The sequence below is a fragment of the Drosophila subpulchrella genome, chromosome X (genome assembly GCF_014743375.2).
Source record: "Drosophila subpulchrella strain 33 F10 #4 breed RU33 chromosome X, RU_Dsub_v1.1 Primary Assembly, whole genome shotgun sequence".
Taxonomy (NCBI): domain Eukaryota; kingdom Metazoa; phylum Arthropoda; class Insecta; order Diptera; family Drosophilidae; genus Drosophila; species Drosophila subpulchrella.
This window is the reverse complement of record NC_050613.1, coordinates 1,901,373-1,917,032: the sequence shown is the minus strand read 5'-3', so window position 1 is coordinate 1,917,032 and position 15,660 is coordinate 1,901,373. Positions and strand designations below refer to the sequence as shown.

At 42.0% G+C, this 15,660-nt stretch overlaps 1 protein-coding gene across 1 annotated transcript; it reads left to right on the top strand.

The window, feature by feature from the left end:
* Nucleotides 1–735: 735 nt before the first annotated feature.
* On the top strand, nt 736–12,644 carry LOC119557074. The gene is made up of 2 exons (XM_037869626.1): nt 736–967; nt 11,178–12,644. Exon 2 carries the CDS (start codon nt 11,179–11,181, stop codon nt 12,592–12,594), a length of 1,416 nt encoding a protein of 471 aa, XP_037725554.1. The 5' UTR covers nt 736–967; nt 11,178; the 3' UTR covers nt 12,595–12,644.
* The last annotated feature ends 3,016 nt before the right edge of the window (nt 12,645–15,660 follow it).

The window sequence follows — 15,660 nt, the reverse complement described above, 5'->3', positions numbered from 1 at the left end:
GCGCATCGTAAGAGTACTTCAGCAGGGTGCTACGCCCCCAAACCGCCCAAAACTGTGGCGCCCACAATTTCAAAAATGTTTTATTTTTGATAAGCAAAACAATAAGTTTTTTTTAAGAGTGTTACGTGACACTCGAAATTGTTAAGATCGGACCCCGTATTAATTTTTCGCCCGTATCTAGCGATAACATCGTCTATGACGTCACAACCTGAAGATATAAATAAAAAATGTGTAAAATGTAACATTTTACAGTTGATAAAATATAAATATCGATAACCTTTACACATCTGTGCCTGCTAAACTTTTGATCTAATATCCCAGCTTTATCTAAATGTGGCTAATGAGACACCTTTTAAAGTTAGTTTTTCTTAATCTAAACAGAAGGCTATCCCGCAAGGGTGCTATTTGATAACGCACGCTAACCACGCAACAACACAATGCAGCTGTAAAAATGTAAAAAGTATATTATAATCCTTTAGTATTTTCTAATTTCCATCCTAGCACATCTCTCTCTCTGAATAAACTGAACATTTTCTTATATTTTATTCCAATTGCATCTTAAAACATCATACACAAACAAAAGTTACGCCGTTCCAAGGCGAACACCGATATCAGATCTAATATATATCGAAATGTAGTAAGAAAAGAAAACGTTTCAAGGGAACCAAGAAAAGGTCTCTTTACGAACTGTCAACTCGACAAGCTCACAGTTTTCATTTAAGTTAATTGAAAAAAAAACTTGCCACCAACTTCCAGCAAGCCACTATCACCTTTCAACACCCTACCATTAGCTTCCACCAACTTGCCATCAGCTTCTAGCAACGTACCAGCAGCTCCACCATTTGGGTTATCAACTTCTTGAAAACCTTCGTCGTGTGATAGCGATATCATAGATTGGCAACCGGCGACTATTCGTGGTCCTTCGAACTAAGTGGCAAAGAACTGGTGGTTTCCTCAGCATTACAAGGTAAATTTCCCTTAGCCACGCGAAAAAAAAACAATCAAAACAGTACCCAGACTTTGGCGACTTACGTTTTTGGGGTTGATTCAATTAAATGGGCATATTAAGAAAAACGCTAAGCCTATACATTTTTATACCCTTGCAGAGGGTATAATGATTTTAGTCAGAAGCTTGCAACGCAGTGAAGGAGACGTTTCCGACCCCATAAAGTATATATATTCTTGATCAGTATCACTAGACGAGTAGATCTAGCCATGTCCGTCTGTCCGTCCGTTTATACGCAAACTAGTCTCTCAGTTTTAAAGCTATCGGGCTGAAACTTTCCCAAAAGTCCTATATCTTTTGCAGGTAGTATATAAGTCGGAACCAGGCGGATTGTACAACTATATCTTATAGCTCCCATAGGAATAATCGGAAAAAAAATGTACAAAAATTATATCTTTGTCGTTTTTAACATATAACCTCCTTAGCTTGTAAATAACATTTTTTAATTAGTTTTGAATTAAATTTTATCATAATCGGAAGATTATATCATATAGCTGCCATAGGAGCGATCGTAAAATTGGTGAGAAAATAATATGAAACAAATTATAGCTTCGGTGTTTTTTAACATATAACCCTGACATATTATTTTATACTATTGGGAATATCATTTTTTGTATTTTTAAATTTAATAATTTTAACTGCAAGGGTATACAAACTTCGGCTTGCCGAAGTTAACTTCCTTTCTTGTTATTATCAGAGTTTATTGACGTTGAAGTCAAATTCAAAATTTTGCTTGGACTGTACGCAGAGATATGGAGTGTATTTACATATCCCACATTAACAAAATCGAAGTTACATCACATCTAAACACTAATCGAAAATCAAGAACGCATTAGTCGAGTGCCTCGACAAACATATAACCGCTACTCAGCCAAGAAATTTAACTTAGTAACTATCGGTCGATTATTTCAAGCTTAAAGTTTATTACTGGCTCGATTTGTTATCGACTAATATACACATTAAAATAAAATTCAATATATTGAAGTGTGAAAATTTGGTGTAGGCTTTATTTTTTCTTGATTATATTTTATTATCTACGTATTTTATATATATCTGTGTTATTTTTTTTGTATTATTTTATATATATATACTTGTTAATATCTAAAACGAATACCGCTCGCTTAAGCCAGCATCGGACCAGAGCGGTTTGCCTCCTGGCGCCACTTCTCAATTCTGAAGAAGGGAGAATACTTCGTCGTCTGCTAATGGGACTTGCTCCTAACATTGGTGGTCAGATTCTTCCTGATGATATTATTAAAACAGCAGATTTGTGGTAAGCAATCTCGAATGAATTTGCAAAATATTGATTTTTATTTTTGGCATGTAGATAGGAATTAATAATAAGAACAACAATTTAAATTTTTACAAAACATACAAAATGTGGGCGCTGATCGAGTTTTAGTGAAATGGTCGTTTGACGGCGTTAGAATGGGCGTGACACACATTTTTTAGGTCAACCGATACGTATTGACGAGATCAATACATTTTAGTTTAAATTTTTTTCTAGCACTAAAACTGTAGGGGACAGTTTTAAGCGGCTTGTAAGCGTTAGAGTGGGCATAGCATGTTCGCGTAACAAGCTTGCGCTGTGTAAGAAAATAAGGAATCTATATCTGATATCTCAACTCTCTATAGTTTCCAAAATCACATCGATCACACGGACAGACAGACAGACGATCAGACGGACATGGCTAGATCGACTCGGCTAGTGATGCTGATCAAGAATACATATACTTTATGGGCTCGGAGACGCTTTCTTCGGTTATTTTCTTTTCCCCGAATATAATATACCCTTTTACTTTACGAGTAACAGGTATATATAGTAGGATATTAGGCCAAAAATTAAAGTACTATAAGCGAAAAATACAAAAACTGCAAGATACTATTATCGGTGAATCATCCGATGTAGTATGAGCCAAATGGAAAAAACATCCTAAAAAGAGAAAACTGCTGAAAAATGAATTTCATAAATTTATAATCTACGAAAGCTTCTTGAAGCCTCGTATATCCATAGGGGCCTATTAGCCGAACATGCTGATAAATGCAGTACCAAAAAAGCCACAATGGTTACAAATTGTGAACACGACAAACTTAAAACAAGAGAAAACACAATAGTCGATGGCCTCGACGATTAGATACCCGTTACTTCGCTTAAGGGAGTGCGAGAAGGATGGAAGATATGCTGAAAGCAACTATGCTTTTTTTTAAAACACACCTAGCCTATAGCGCCAGGTATCTTCTACTTCTATAACGCTAAGTAGCCTATAGTGCCCCTAGCGGCTTGGTAGAGTATTAGAGAAAACAGCTTACTTGCATGTAGTTTGCGATCTCGATTGAATTTCAAAATATTGATTATTATTTTGGTAAAACTTTAAAATGACTAGTACGATTTCAATAATTTTTGACGTGTAAATGGGTATTGGGAGCTAGACTAGTTTTAGAGTTATAGTAATTTGTGGGCGTTAGAGTGGGCGTGGCACCCTGCTGCGGAGTAAGCCAAAGAATCTGCATTCCATGTTCCAGCACTCTTGGTCTTATTGTTTCCGAGATCTCAGTGTTCATACGGACAGACGGACATGTCTAGATCGACTCGTCTAGACAGACAGACAGACAGACGGGCGGACAAACAGACGGACAGACGGACGGACGGACTGGCGGACGGACGGACGGACGGACGGACGGACGGACAGACGGACAGACGGACAGACGGACAGACGGACAGACGGACAGACAGACAGACAGACGGACAGACAGACAGACAGACAGACAGACAGACAGACAGACAGACAGACAGACAGACAGACAGACAGACAGACAGACAGACAGACAGACAGACAGACAGACAGACAGACAGACAGACGGACAGACGGACAGACGGACGGACGGACGGACGGACAGACGGACAGACGGACAAACGGCTAGACGGACAGACAGACAGACAGACAGACAGACGGACAGACGGACAGACGGACAAAAGGACAAATGGACAAATGGACAAATGGACAAATGGACAAATGGACAAACGGACAAACGGACAAACGGACAGACGGACAGACAGAAAGACAGACAAGAAACACCGAAGCTATAATTTGTTCCATATTGTTTTCCCACGAATTCTACGATCGTTCCTATGGCAGCTATATGATATAGTCCTCCGATTTTGATAAAATTTAATTTGAAATTCAAAAATAATTAAAAAAATTTTATTTCCAAGCTAAGGAGGTTATATGTTAAAAAACACCAAAGATATAATTTTTTTTACATTTTTTTCCTATGGGAGCTAAGATATCAAACAAAAACACCTCTTAACGAGGTAAGAAGTAGTGGCAAACGCGCCTTTAACAAAAATTTCTGATATCAACAATTGTGACGAAAAATGATATTACATTCGATAAAATAAATAAACTATATTAAATTTATGATTTCGGTCCGCAACAGAAAATATGTATTTACCTACACGTAAATTTTCTGTTGTAACGTGCCGAATACATAAATTTAATATTGTTTATTTAATTTATCGAATGTAATATCCTTTTTCGTTACAATTGTTGATATCATAAATGTTTGTTAAAGGCGCGTTCGCCACTACTTCTTACCTCGTTAGGAGGTGTTTTTGTTTGATATCAGAAGTTTTTTTTGCTCAAGAGTTTAAGTACCCCAATACCATGACTAGGAGTCGTTCCCATATGGCTTGGCTGTTTAAAAACCAAACACAGATTCGAACACACAGAATCTTAGCTGAACGCCACCTTAAATTAGGCACAACAAGTTTTATCGCTTCAATTACCTATTTTGATAGCACAAGTTTGGAATCTCAATGGCTGTATAGTTTCAGATTCCAAGAGAAATCGTTCCTTACATTTCCCGCCGAACTAGCGGGCTTTTCCAAAGTGGTATAAAAAATAGATCAAGTTTCCTACTTCGATTAGCTTCATGCAAGTTAAGGACCCTAACACCATAACATATTTTCCGTTTGAAAAAATCTAATAAGAATATTTTTCATCAATTTGGTTTTTTTTTGTTTATTCCAATAAGTATGAAATATTTCGTATACTGAGCTAAAACGAGTTGCACTTTTTATCCCTTAATATCTTCCAAACAGTAATTTTTAGGGCAAAAAGTGTTATATATCAAAAGTTGAGGAATCTCAAGGGCTATATGATTTAAAATTTAAAAATAAATCGTTTGACTCAATTTTGAGGAAATAGTCAAACAGTGGTTTTAAAAAATAACTTCTTGTCATAACTCCAAACCTATTACATTCAGACAACTTTACTATATGAAGGGTATTTAGCAAATTAAATTATCTTTTCAAAAATATACAGCACGTTTCTGTAGCATTAGTTGTTTACATACTATAAGCATTTTAAATCTGTCTTTTTTTGGATTTTCCGCTAAACTAGCGGGTTTTTCCAAAAATCGTAGAACAAACGTTTTCTATTTCAAGATACTTTATACACCCATAGGGTTTCCAAAACCCTAAAACTAAGATGGGATGCATACAAACCCACAAACAAAGGGACACACATTTTCATTTTGGGAAGAAGAATAAAATGTTGTTTTTTGAATTACTTTTGAACGAGACATCTGATTTCAACAAATGAGGGGTCATTCGACGCGTATTCTCAGTAAGAATAAAACTATCTAAACAGCCGAGGGTTTTTAGCCCCACCGTATCCAGCATCTCCAATTTTCTAAAATTTTACTTTTACACTATCACCGCTTTTTCTCCCAAACAAATCTATATTTCGAAAGTCTTGGTATGCAATCTTCTTCGTTTTTGCGATACCTTTCGATTGGTGTATTACTCGTTACTATCGGACCATAATGGCAGATTTTCAATTCTGCGGCTATATATAGTAGTTGTCTTCGCACGCTCTCTTGCGCGCTTCGCCACTACGTGTACTGCCGTCCACAGTGATAATTGTCCGATCCGGCTGGTTCCGACTTACATACTACCTGCAAGATATAAGACTTTTGGCAAAGTTTCAGCCCGATAGCTTTAAAACTGAGAGACTAGTTTGCGTATAAACGGACGGACAGACGGACATGGCTAGATCTACTCGTCTAGTGATACTGATCAAGAATATATATTCTTTATGGGGTCGGAAACGTCTCCTTCACTGCGTTGCAAACTTCTGACTGAAATCATTATACCCTCTGCAAGGTTATAAAAAGAAACTTTAAGTTTTTGTACCTACGAATAGCTTCGTCAATTGTAGTCCGATCACAAAAATTGATATGTCCTCGGAACGGAATCTATTTAGAATGTATTTTAGATAGGGTCAATTGCCAAACAGTTGGATAATTGGATTCTGAGATTTTATTTCTTCAACAGTTGGCCGGGATGTCTGTTGTGTCATGGTATACATATATAAGCGATTGCTCTACATAGTGAGCACGTAGCTTCTAAGGAACTTATATGTTGGAAGGATACGGTCCGTTACAAGGCTTTCCTTTCCTGGCTTTTAAAATACTTTTGCGCCATGATCATCGATATTTCCTTACCAGCGTTTTAGTTTCGCACTAGAATTTTTTACCCGTAAAAGCGAATATTAATTAGTATGAAAAATAATGGAGGTGTTTTTTGAGACCAGACTATTGCGAAGTTTTTTTCATTATTACGTTACGGAAGTGGTACCATTGTTATAGTGTGTCCCCTAACGATAGCACCGCCCCAGACCGAGACCAGAAGCGTACATTGTAACACTGATCGGCTTCGTAAAGTCGGAGTAGAACTTCTTCCAAAATGATTATTTTTGCTCTTTAGCTATTTCAATATAAGATTTCTTGATTGATACTTGCTTAACTTTCCAGTTTCCCATTTTAGAGATTGCGTAAGAGGCCCCGCGATTGCCAATCCCAAAAATATGAAATATATATAACATATATTATTGATAAGGGTTTTTGGTGGGCGAAATTTTTTCCTGTCATTTTCTGCCAGTACTATCTGGTGGAAGCCCGATGTAAGGTCACGTATTGCAAAAAATTAAGATTTACTCAAATTTGACAATATGGTCGAAATCGATCGAAATTTTCTGAAATCAATACCTAATCGTTTCTTTTCAATCCATTTTGCTCGGTTCCACTTTCACCACGACCCAAGTTGGGTTGTTCAAGTAGGGCGATTTAGATGGCCTTTCAATGCCGCCCACCAGAAGTTGTTTAACCTCTGTGATTGCAATTTCTGTAACACCGATGGGATGCGGGCTCGACTTGAAGCACACAGGTTCCCCATGTATTTTTATTGTGGCTATAGTATTACTGTTCAAATGTAAAGAGTCTTAGGAAAGCTTTATAGAAACGGGTACTCTACGAGTAACGGGTATAAACTAGATTCGTCGGAAAGTATGTAACAGGCAGAAGGAAGCGTTTTCTGCGGCCAAGTAAGCCTCCAGAGCATCCGCGCCAAGGACAAGCCCTCGGAGAACCCCCTCGATAGCAATTGCCCTCGCTTCACGGTCAACGGTACCCTCTAGGAGTTCACTCGGGATTCACGGGCAGGTAACGATTGCTTACAGCCTACCTCGATAACCCGTCTGCTTCTCTGAGACGCCCAGGGCGAGCTTCACCCGTACGGAAAGCAGATAAAGACTGTGAAAGAATCAAACGAATTTCGAAAGCAGCCAGTGCTCGGACGTAGGTTGGCTACGGCGACCGGACATAAATACCGAGAAGATCGATATTCCTCTCTCGGAAACCTGGCTCAGAGGATCGGGAGGCATTAGCTCCTCCGGGATAATAAACAATTAAAAGAAGAACGCGGCTATGCATTGGACAACTAACGACGAAATGGACGAACTGCTGCGGGACGACACGATCTAGCCCTCTTAGAGTCCGCTTATCGCCTCATTTGTGCTAGTCCGGAAAAAGCCAGCACATGCTAATGTGCGTCGACTATCCGTTGCGTATCCATTTCCGCGCATAATCCATATTCTGGAACGCCTGTGAAATGCCCGGTAGATCTTAAGGATTGATATTGGCAGATACCCATGGCGGAAGGTAGCCGCTATGGCACGGCATTCACCGTGCCTAGTCAATAACTCTTCCATTGGAAGGATATGCCCTTTGAATTTCATTTTGTACTTTTAACAGCATCATCGAAAAAGTCCTGAAACTGAACGCTTTCTCCTGTTTAGATAACTTAAACAAGATCGTTTCGACCTGAAAGGAACACGTCTTGGATCCAACCTACTGTTAAACCAGGCGATGTCCAAGTGCAATTGCAAGAAGCCAAGTGTACTTAGGACCTTTGATCATCGAGCAGGGGCTCGCATTTTTACCCGATCGGTCACGGCAGCTATGTCAGCATCCACTGGCGCTGGGTGGTGAAAACTTCGCCGCCGACAGTACCCAGGTACCGAATGCTCTCGAAGAGTCTTGGTTCCTCTAGACAGCCGAAGGGGTCAAACACTACAGAGCTTTCTCTGCCTACAGGAGAAGTAAGCTCTGTAGGAGTCTTTGGTCCTGATAATCAGACGAACGATGTTTGTTGACCCAGAATACCGATATCATTTTACATTGGAACTAACAATGTGTCTCGCCTGCTTCGATACCCTCTATCCTTTACTTTTTACTTACTTTACTCGTAGAGTAAAAGGGTATACTAGATTCGTCGGAAAGTAGAAGGAAGCGTTTCCGACCCCATAACGTATATATATTCTTGATCAGGATCACTAGCCAAGTCGATCTAGCAATGTCCGTCGGTCCGTATGAACGTGGAGACCTCGGAAAATATAAGAGCTAGAGTTTTGGGACTTGGCAAGCAGGTTCTTGGGCTTCCTGCGTAGCACAAGATTGTTCAGAAGTGTGCCACGTCCACTCTAACGCCCACAAACGACTTTAGCACCAAAACCCGTCTTGCGCCCACATTTGTTCTTATTATCAATACTTATCTACATACCAAAAATTATTGAAATCGAACCAGTCAATTCAATAGAGATTGCACACCAAATGCAGCAAATAAACTGTTTTCACTAATACTAAGTCGCTAGGGGCGCTATAGGCTAGTTGGCGATGTAGGCCAAGTGGCGCTATAGGAGAAGAAGATAGGCTAGGTGTGTTAGTGAAAAAAAACAGTTTTGCTTGAAGCATATCTCCATCCCTCTCGCACTCCCTTAAACTGAGAAACGGGTATCTAATAGTCGAGGCCATCGACTATAGCGTTGGGCATGGAAGCTACGAGAGTACCAGTTCAAGTGCTGCACCGTTGCCAGTACTCTGTCATGCCAGCCCTCAGGTGTACTTCTTTTCCTGGTGGAACGCAAAAGCAGCTCGAGAAGTGGCTCGTCCAGCAGTGGCGCCTACAGCAGGAGCAACGACAACAGGTGTTTGAGGATTGTCATGATCACCCCACGACCGGCCATCTAGCTATAGTACACGGCTCCATACTTCCCACAGTATAATCCAACCGAGCGAGTGCAGTATGAATGCACTTAGCCGCGCTTATGTGGTGCATGGCAGAGAATCCCATCTACCAGGTGCTTTTTTTGATGCAGTTGCACCGCACATGTAGACACCGCAGGTGAACCCCACGAACCGAGTGAACCAGCCCCAAGAAGCCTTCCGCACCGGCTGGGAGATCAACTAACGTGCCTCTTAAAGTCGCCATTACAATCTGCAGCGGCGGGACTGGCGGCCCCAGCTTGTTGCATTGGTGCTGGATCGGCTTCACTATCAGTCTAAGCTCAGCGAAGTACAGCATACTGAGTCGCGTAAGAAACGGACCGCTGGAGTCGGCGACTTAAAGGAACTCCACCCACGTGACATCTGAACAGAAGATTCCGAGGATGTCACGGACAAGGACATGAAAGACCCGGCAAACTCGACAAGGACAACGACTACGATGCCAAATCCACATACCTCAGAGGGTCGAGAGAAGTTCAGAAAGTAGAATAAGAACCGCTGTTCAGAGTAGCTAAGATAACTTGTATTTTTATTTAAGAGGAGACTAAAAGATCTGTGAGAGAAGGTTAAAATAAGTATGGCAGCAATGCTTTACGTAAAGGTCGATATATTTTTACGTTGCGAAATTTTTGCAATAAATCAATTATGTTTTCGATATATCAGACCAATTAACGTTTTGAAAGCCGCCTGCCCTTGTTTACCAAAGATGATTCGATGATGATTCAAAGATATTCGGTGAAAAAAAGCAATTGGAGTATATACAAATTTTCAGATATTCAGAAATTCTTTATTTCATAATATTGAATAATTACGATTTTTATAGGTTAAATGAGATATTTTTCACTATTTAAAATTTTGATACATAAAACAAGGAAGAACGCTATAGTCGAGTACCTCGACTATCAGATACCCGTTACTCAGCTAAAGGGACCAAAGGGAAATGGAGATATGCAAGCAGCAAAGCGAGATTTAAATGCGCCACCTACCGGCGGAAGACAGATTTAAGCATTGTGGGCGTTAGGGTAGGCGTGGCAAATTTTTTTTTGGATCAATCGATAGGCATTGACGAGACCAATACATTTCAGTTAAAATTTTTAATCTAGCATTTGTGGGCGTTAGAGTGGGCGTGGCATATTCGCATAACAAACTTGCGCTGCGTACAAGGCTACGGAATCTAAATCTGAAATCCCAATACTCTATCTTTGATAGTTTCCGAGATATCCGCGTTCATATTTACGATTTTTTGAAGTTTGTAGGCGGTTTGTGGGCGTTAAAGTGGGCGTGGCAAACTTTTTTTTGGGTCAATCGATAGGTATTGATGAGAACAATTCATTTCAGTTTAAATTTTTACTCTAGCATCAAAACTGTAGAAGCCACAGTTTTGGGCGGTTTGTGGGCGTTAGAGTGGGCGTGGCACTCTACTGAAACAAACTTGCGCTGCGTAAGAAGCTCAGGAATCTGCTCGCCAAATCTCAATAGCCTAGCTCTCATAGTTTCCAAGATCTCAGCGTTCATCCGGACAGACGGACAGACGGACAGACGGACATGGCTAGATCGACTCGGCTAGTGATCCTGATCAAGAATATATATACTTTATGGGGTCGGAAACGCTTCCTTCTGCCTGTTACATACTTTCCGACGAATCTAGTATACCCTTTTACTCTACGAGTAACGGGTAAAATTACGTTATTTTCGATACTATACTTAACTCTATATTCTTAACGATATATAATATAAAACTTTTCCTCTTCATATACTTTCCTAGGATGAATCAGAATGGCCTTTCTCAGCCCATCAACCATGATGGGGATACATTGAGCAACAGCAGTGGCATCATGCATAACTCCGTCATGTCGTCGGTTCTGGACATCACCAAGTCACCACGATACAGCCCCACGGCGTGTGGAACATCATTGCGTAGGAATGAAGACGAGGAACCCAGAGGAAGAAACTCCACAGCAAGAAACGAGCCCACAAGTCCCAATAACCCGGTGATGAGTTTGCGAGATTACGACTCGGATTCAACACAACCTTTCGTGCACGTGGGCCAGATGTCACCGATAGGAGACCCCAGCGCCGAAGAGTACAACAAGGAAACCACACTGACCTTAGCGCGACTGCCAAGGCTGACGGTCGAAGACGACATCGCATCTGGATCCGTCTCGACTCACTGGTCGCTAACCTCCTGGCTGCGCACCCAAAACCAGCACTCCAACGCACCAGGACTCTTGGGCAGTTGTGTTGAGGAGGTCCAAGCGACCGAAAGGTCCGACTCGACATCGTCCGACGATTCCTCGGTTGGGGGCGATGATCGCTTTGGCATGGGCGGATATCGACCACCCCAAGCCGACGCTGTCAGGGCAGCGAACGCTGCGTGGGACATCTACCTAGACGACGATGTCATTCCCGACCTTGTTCTAGCGGCTCCTGATTCCCAAGTAATCCTCGACGAAACGCTCTCCTCGATTGATGATACGGTCCAGTACGACCCGGTTTGCAGTCCCTTTCCTTGCTTTGTTGAGATGGATCAAGATACCGGTAGGGCCGACTCGGCCGACGATTCCTCGTTAGATGGCGATGGTCTCAGTGCACAGACCACGTCTTGGGAAAACTACATGGATACTTACTACCTGTTGCGCTCCCCGTCTGAGCGCTCTCAAAACGATGCCGAAGACGACCTGGTCCTAGCGGCTCCTGATTCCTTACCTCTCCCGATGGAAGATGAGATGCAAGACACGGTGTGCAGTCCTCTGCAAACACCTGGTTCGGAGCCGTGGTCCCCAGTCTCGCCATTTTGTCTGGCCCAAGGGTTGCGTACCTCCGCCCGATTACTCCCACCGACCCCAGCGAGTACAATCCCACCGGCAGCCTTAGACATGCTTCACGGGAGACAGCCAAGGACAGTCACATCCGAGGTCGAAGACTCGGATCGGGGACTGCAAGTTCATCGGGTATCGCCTGGCGCAGAGGAGGCGCTAAGTGAAGACCACTGGGTCTTTGCCCCCCTATCATGGCGAGTGAACACGCACGACCGCCGCCTACCCCCGAGTCTAGTCCAGTTTGTTCTTCAGCATGAACGCACACGAGTCCATTTCATACGGCACGCGGGTGGTCACCGCTTCCGGATCACCATCTCGGGGCAGCGAGCTGTCACCATTTCCATGTGCTACCCAAAAGAATAAGGGGGGTGGGAGGAAGCATAAAACTAGCCCCCACATTTGTTTATCACTTCAGCCACGGAGGCCCCTCCAAATTTTAAATATATTCTTTGTTCAAGGATGCCACTTCACGTTTGTGAATATGATTTAGTTTAAAAACAAGAAAGGAAGTTAGCTTCGGCAAGCCGAAGTTTGTATACCCACTATTCCCAATAGTATAAGATAATATGTCAAAAAACGCCGAAGCTATAATTTGTTTCATATTATTTTCCCACCAATTTTCCGATCGCTCCTATGGCAGCTATATGATATAGTCGTCCGATTTTGTTATTTCCAAGCGTTGGAGGTTATATGTTAAAAAACACCAAAGATATGGGAGCTATAAGATATAGTTGCCAGATCCGGCTGGTTCCGACTAATATACTACCTGAAAGAGATAGAAGAAACGGACTGTCCGTCAGACGGGCATGGCTAGATCGACTAGTTTAGACTAAAATCAGAATACCCTCTGCAATGGTATAATAAGATTTGGAAAAGATTTACTTGCGCGCGCACCAGTGTTTGAAAAACACTCTATAGCAATTTCGATAGCTTGCAAAATGTTAGAGAATGCGAAACCGGGATAAATCGAGCTTACAAGCCGTGAAACCCTGACACTTTCATTGGCCGACGTGGATTTGGGTAAATTCTGTCAGATAAGAGTAGAAAAATCAGAGCAGTATGGTTAAAGTGTAGAAAATAAAAGTGAGAAAAGTACTTGAAACCCCCGATCAGCTCGTAGAGTAAAAGTGTATATTAGATTCGTCGGAAAGTATGTAACAGGTAGAAGAAAGCATTTCTGATCCTAAAAAGTATATTTATTTTTTTTTCTTTTTCTTTTACGCAGGGGATCCCAAGGCCACACCTTTAGCCCCATCGACCAAAGGGCGCTCCCGTATGTCGTACGGTAGGGATTCGCGAGATGATATTGTTCCAAGGAAAAAGTAGGATCTAATTCTGTGCTAGAAAATTTAATATTTATCGTTCTAAGAGAGGCAGATAGTCAGATTTTGTGATAATAGGATAAAGTCTATTATAGTCAGAACATAATACTCTAAAAGGTTCATGCAAGATCTGCAATGATTTAAAATTAGGGGAATGTAATTTATTGTAAATCTGCATTGAATAGAAAGGTTTAGCTGGCTAACCAAGTCGGGGTTATCAATTTCACCTCGAGTAAAGTTATAAAGAAAGACTATCCCAAGCTACATTCTGCAGTTGGCTAGGGGGGTAAGTTAATTGGGAGTAAATTACTAGAATAAGAATCCTTGAATCCTTGAAGATCGACATATCCCCAGTAGCAATGTTCTTCCTCTCCATATTCCACTTAGGGCGCTTTTGAAGTGTAGTGAGGTACTCCTGATGCCATCTCTTCCAGAAGCCTTGTAGCATTGCCTGGACATTTTGCCAGTAATCCAGTCGGCTACATGGCTAAGATCGCCCTCTGGGTTTGATGTATAAGGGCGTCCAACAAGCAGATGTGCGTGTGAAAAGTAGGAAACCTCGATGAAGCTTTACAAAACTCCATTTGATACCCTCGCTGCCCAACGCTTGGGTTACTTAAGTCTTTGCTGCTGCTATCGTTTAGCACTTTCTTTGCTCCCACAAAATTGCGACCGTTGTCGCTGAAGATGTGGGTACACATTCCTCGACGAGAGATAAAACGGCGAAGTGTCGCGAGAAATGTCTCCGTGGTGAGATCTGTGGCCAACTCCAAGTGAATTGCGGAGGTCACAAGGCAGACGAATAGACAGATATATCCCTTTTCCTTTGGTGGATTCTGTCCCTTGTGCACTTTGAGTAGAACCGGTCCGTCAAAGTCGCACCCAGTATTTTCAAATGGGTATGCTTGACGTACCCGAACAGCTGGCAAGTCCGCCATATATTGATCAGTTGTGTTGTGGCGTTGGCGAAAACATGTGTGACAAGCATGTGTAAGCTTGCGAATCGTGTTGCGTGCGCCAACTATCCAATATTGTTGACGGACGATGACGAAAAGTGCCGTCACACCTGGATAAAGTTATTTCGGCAGAAGAATTGGATGCTTGACTGACTTCCTTCGGTGGTAGCGAGTTTAATAGGCACTTACCTACACAAAGCAGGTCGTTCTCGCAATCCATGGGTGATAGCTTCCCTGTGCCTGCCTTAGACAATAAACGCGGGCCTCGCTGATTTCCTCAAACGTGAGTGTGTGGTTTGACGGAATCCGTTTCTGCATTCTGCTTCGATGAATAGAGCGTAAAACATAAGCAGTGCAGCGAATGAGCTTGGTCCAGGAAGAAACTCGAAGCGGTAGAAACTCAATCGGGAACTCTTTAGATTCAATACGGCTGGATAATGAAGAGGATTTGCAATAAGACACACCAAGCAGGTGCCGTCTACATTGCTTACACGGCTGCATACGACAGCGGCATACACCTTTATAGATATAGCTTTGTTGGACAGGACGTTGTCTTGTGGATTCCATTGCATTCCTAAAACTATAACCGCACTGGTTATTGGGTACTTGTCTTGCCTGGTGTGGCTGATGCGGCTGCTGTTAGACATCTATGTATTTGCCAAGCTCAAGCTTAGCCTTGGACATCAGCTTGATGAGTTCGTCACGGTGGCTACGTAATGTGTCTTCATTTTCAGCGTCGGTGATGACATCGTCTACGTAAAAGTCCTCTAGCACAATTTTTGAGGCTACGGGAATCTCATTGTGGTGATCTCGCACTAATTGTTCCCGTACTCTGACAGCAAGATACGGTGCAAAGCTTGTTCCATAGGTGACTGTGTAACATTTTGAATATGTACGCCGAAAACAAAAACATGTGCATTCGAAAATGAAGACATAAATGAAAAAGGTTACGTTAAATGCTGGGTCCGATATGTACGGCTTCATTTAGAGCGTGGCCGTTTACGTCTTCAATTGACCCGTCAAATATCACGCGCAGCTTCTTTCCTAGAACTGGGTGGCGTGGCCCCAGCTGACCTAGGCTTAGATATTCATTCATAAATATTGAATATTGTTTGCGTAGCGCCCTGCAAGCTGACTCCAAAAACTTAGCT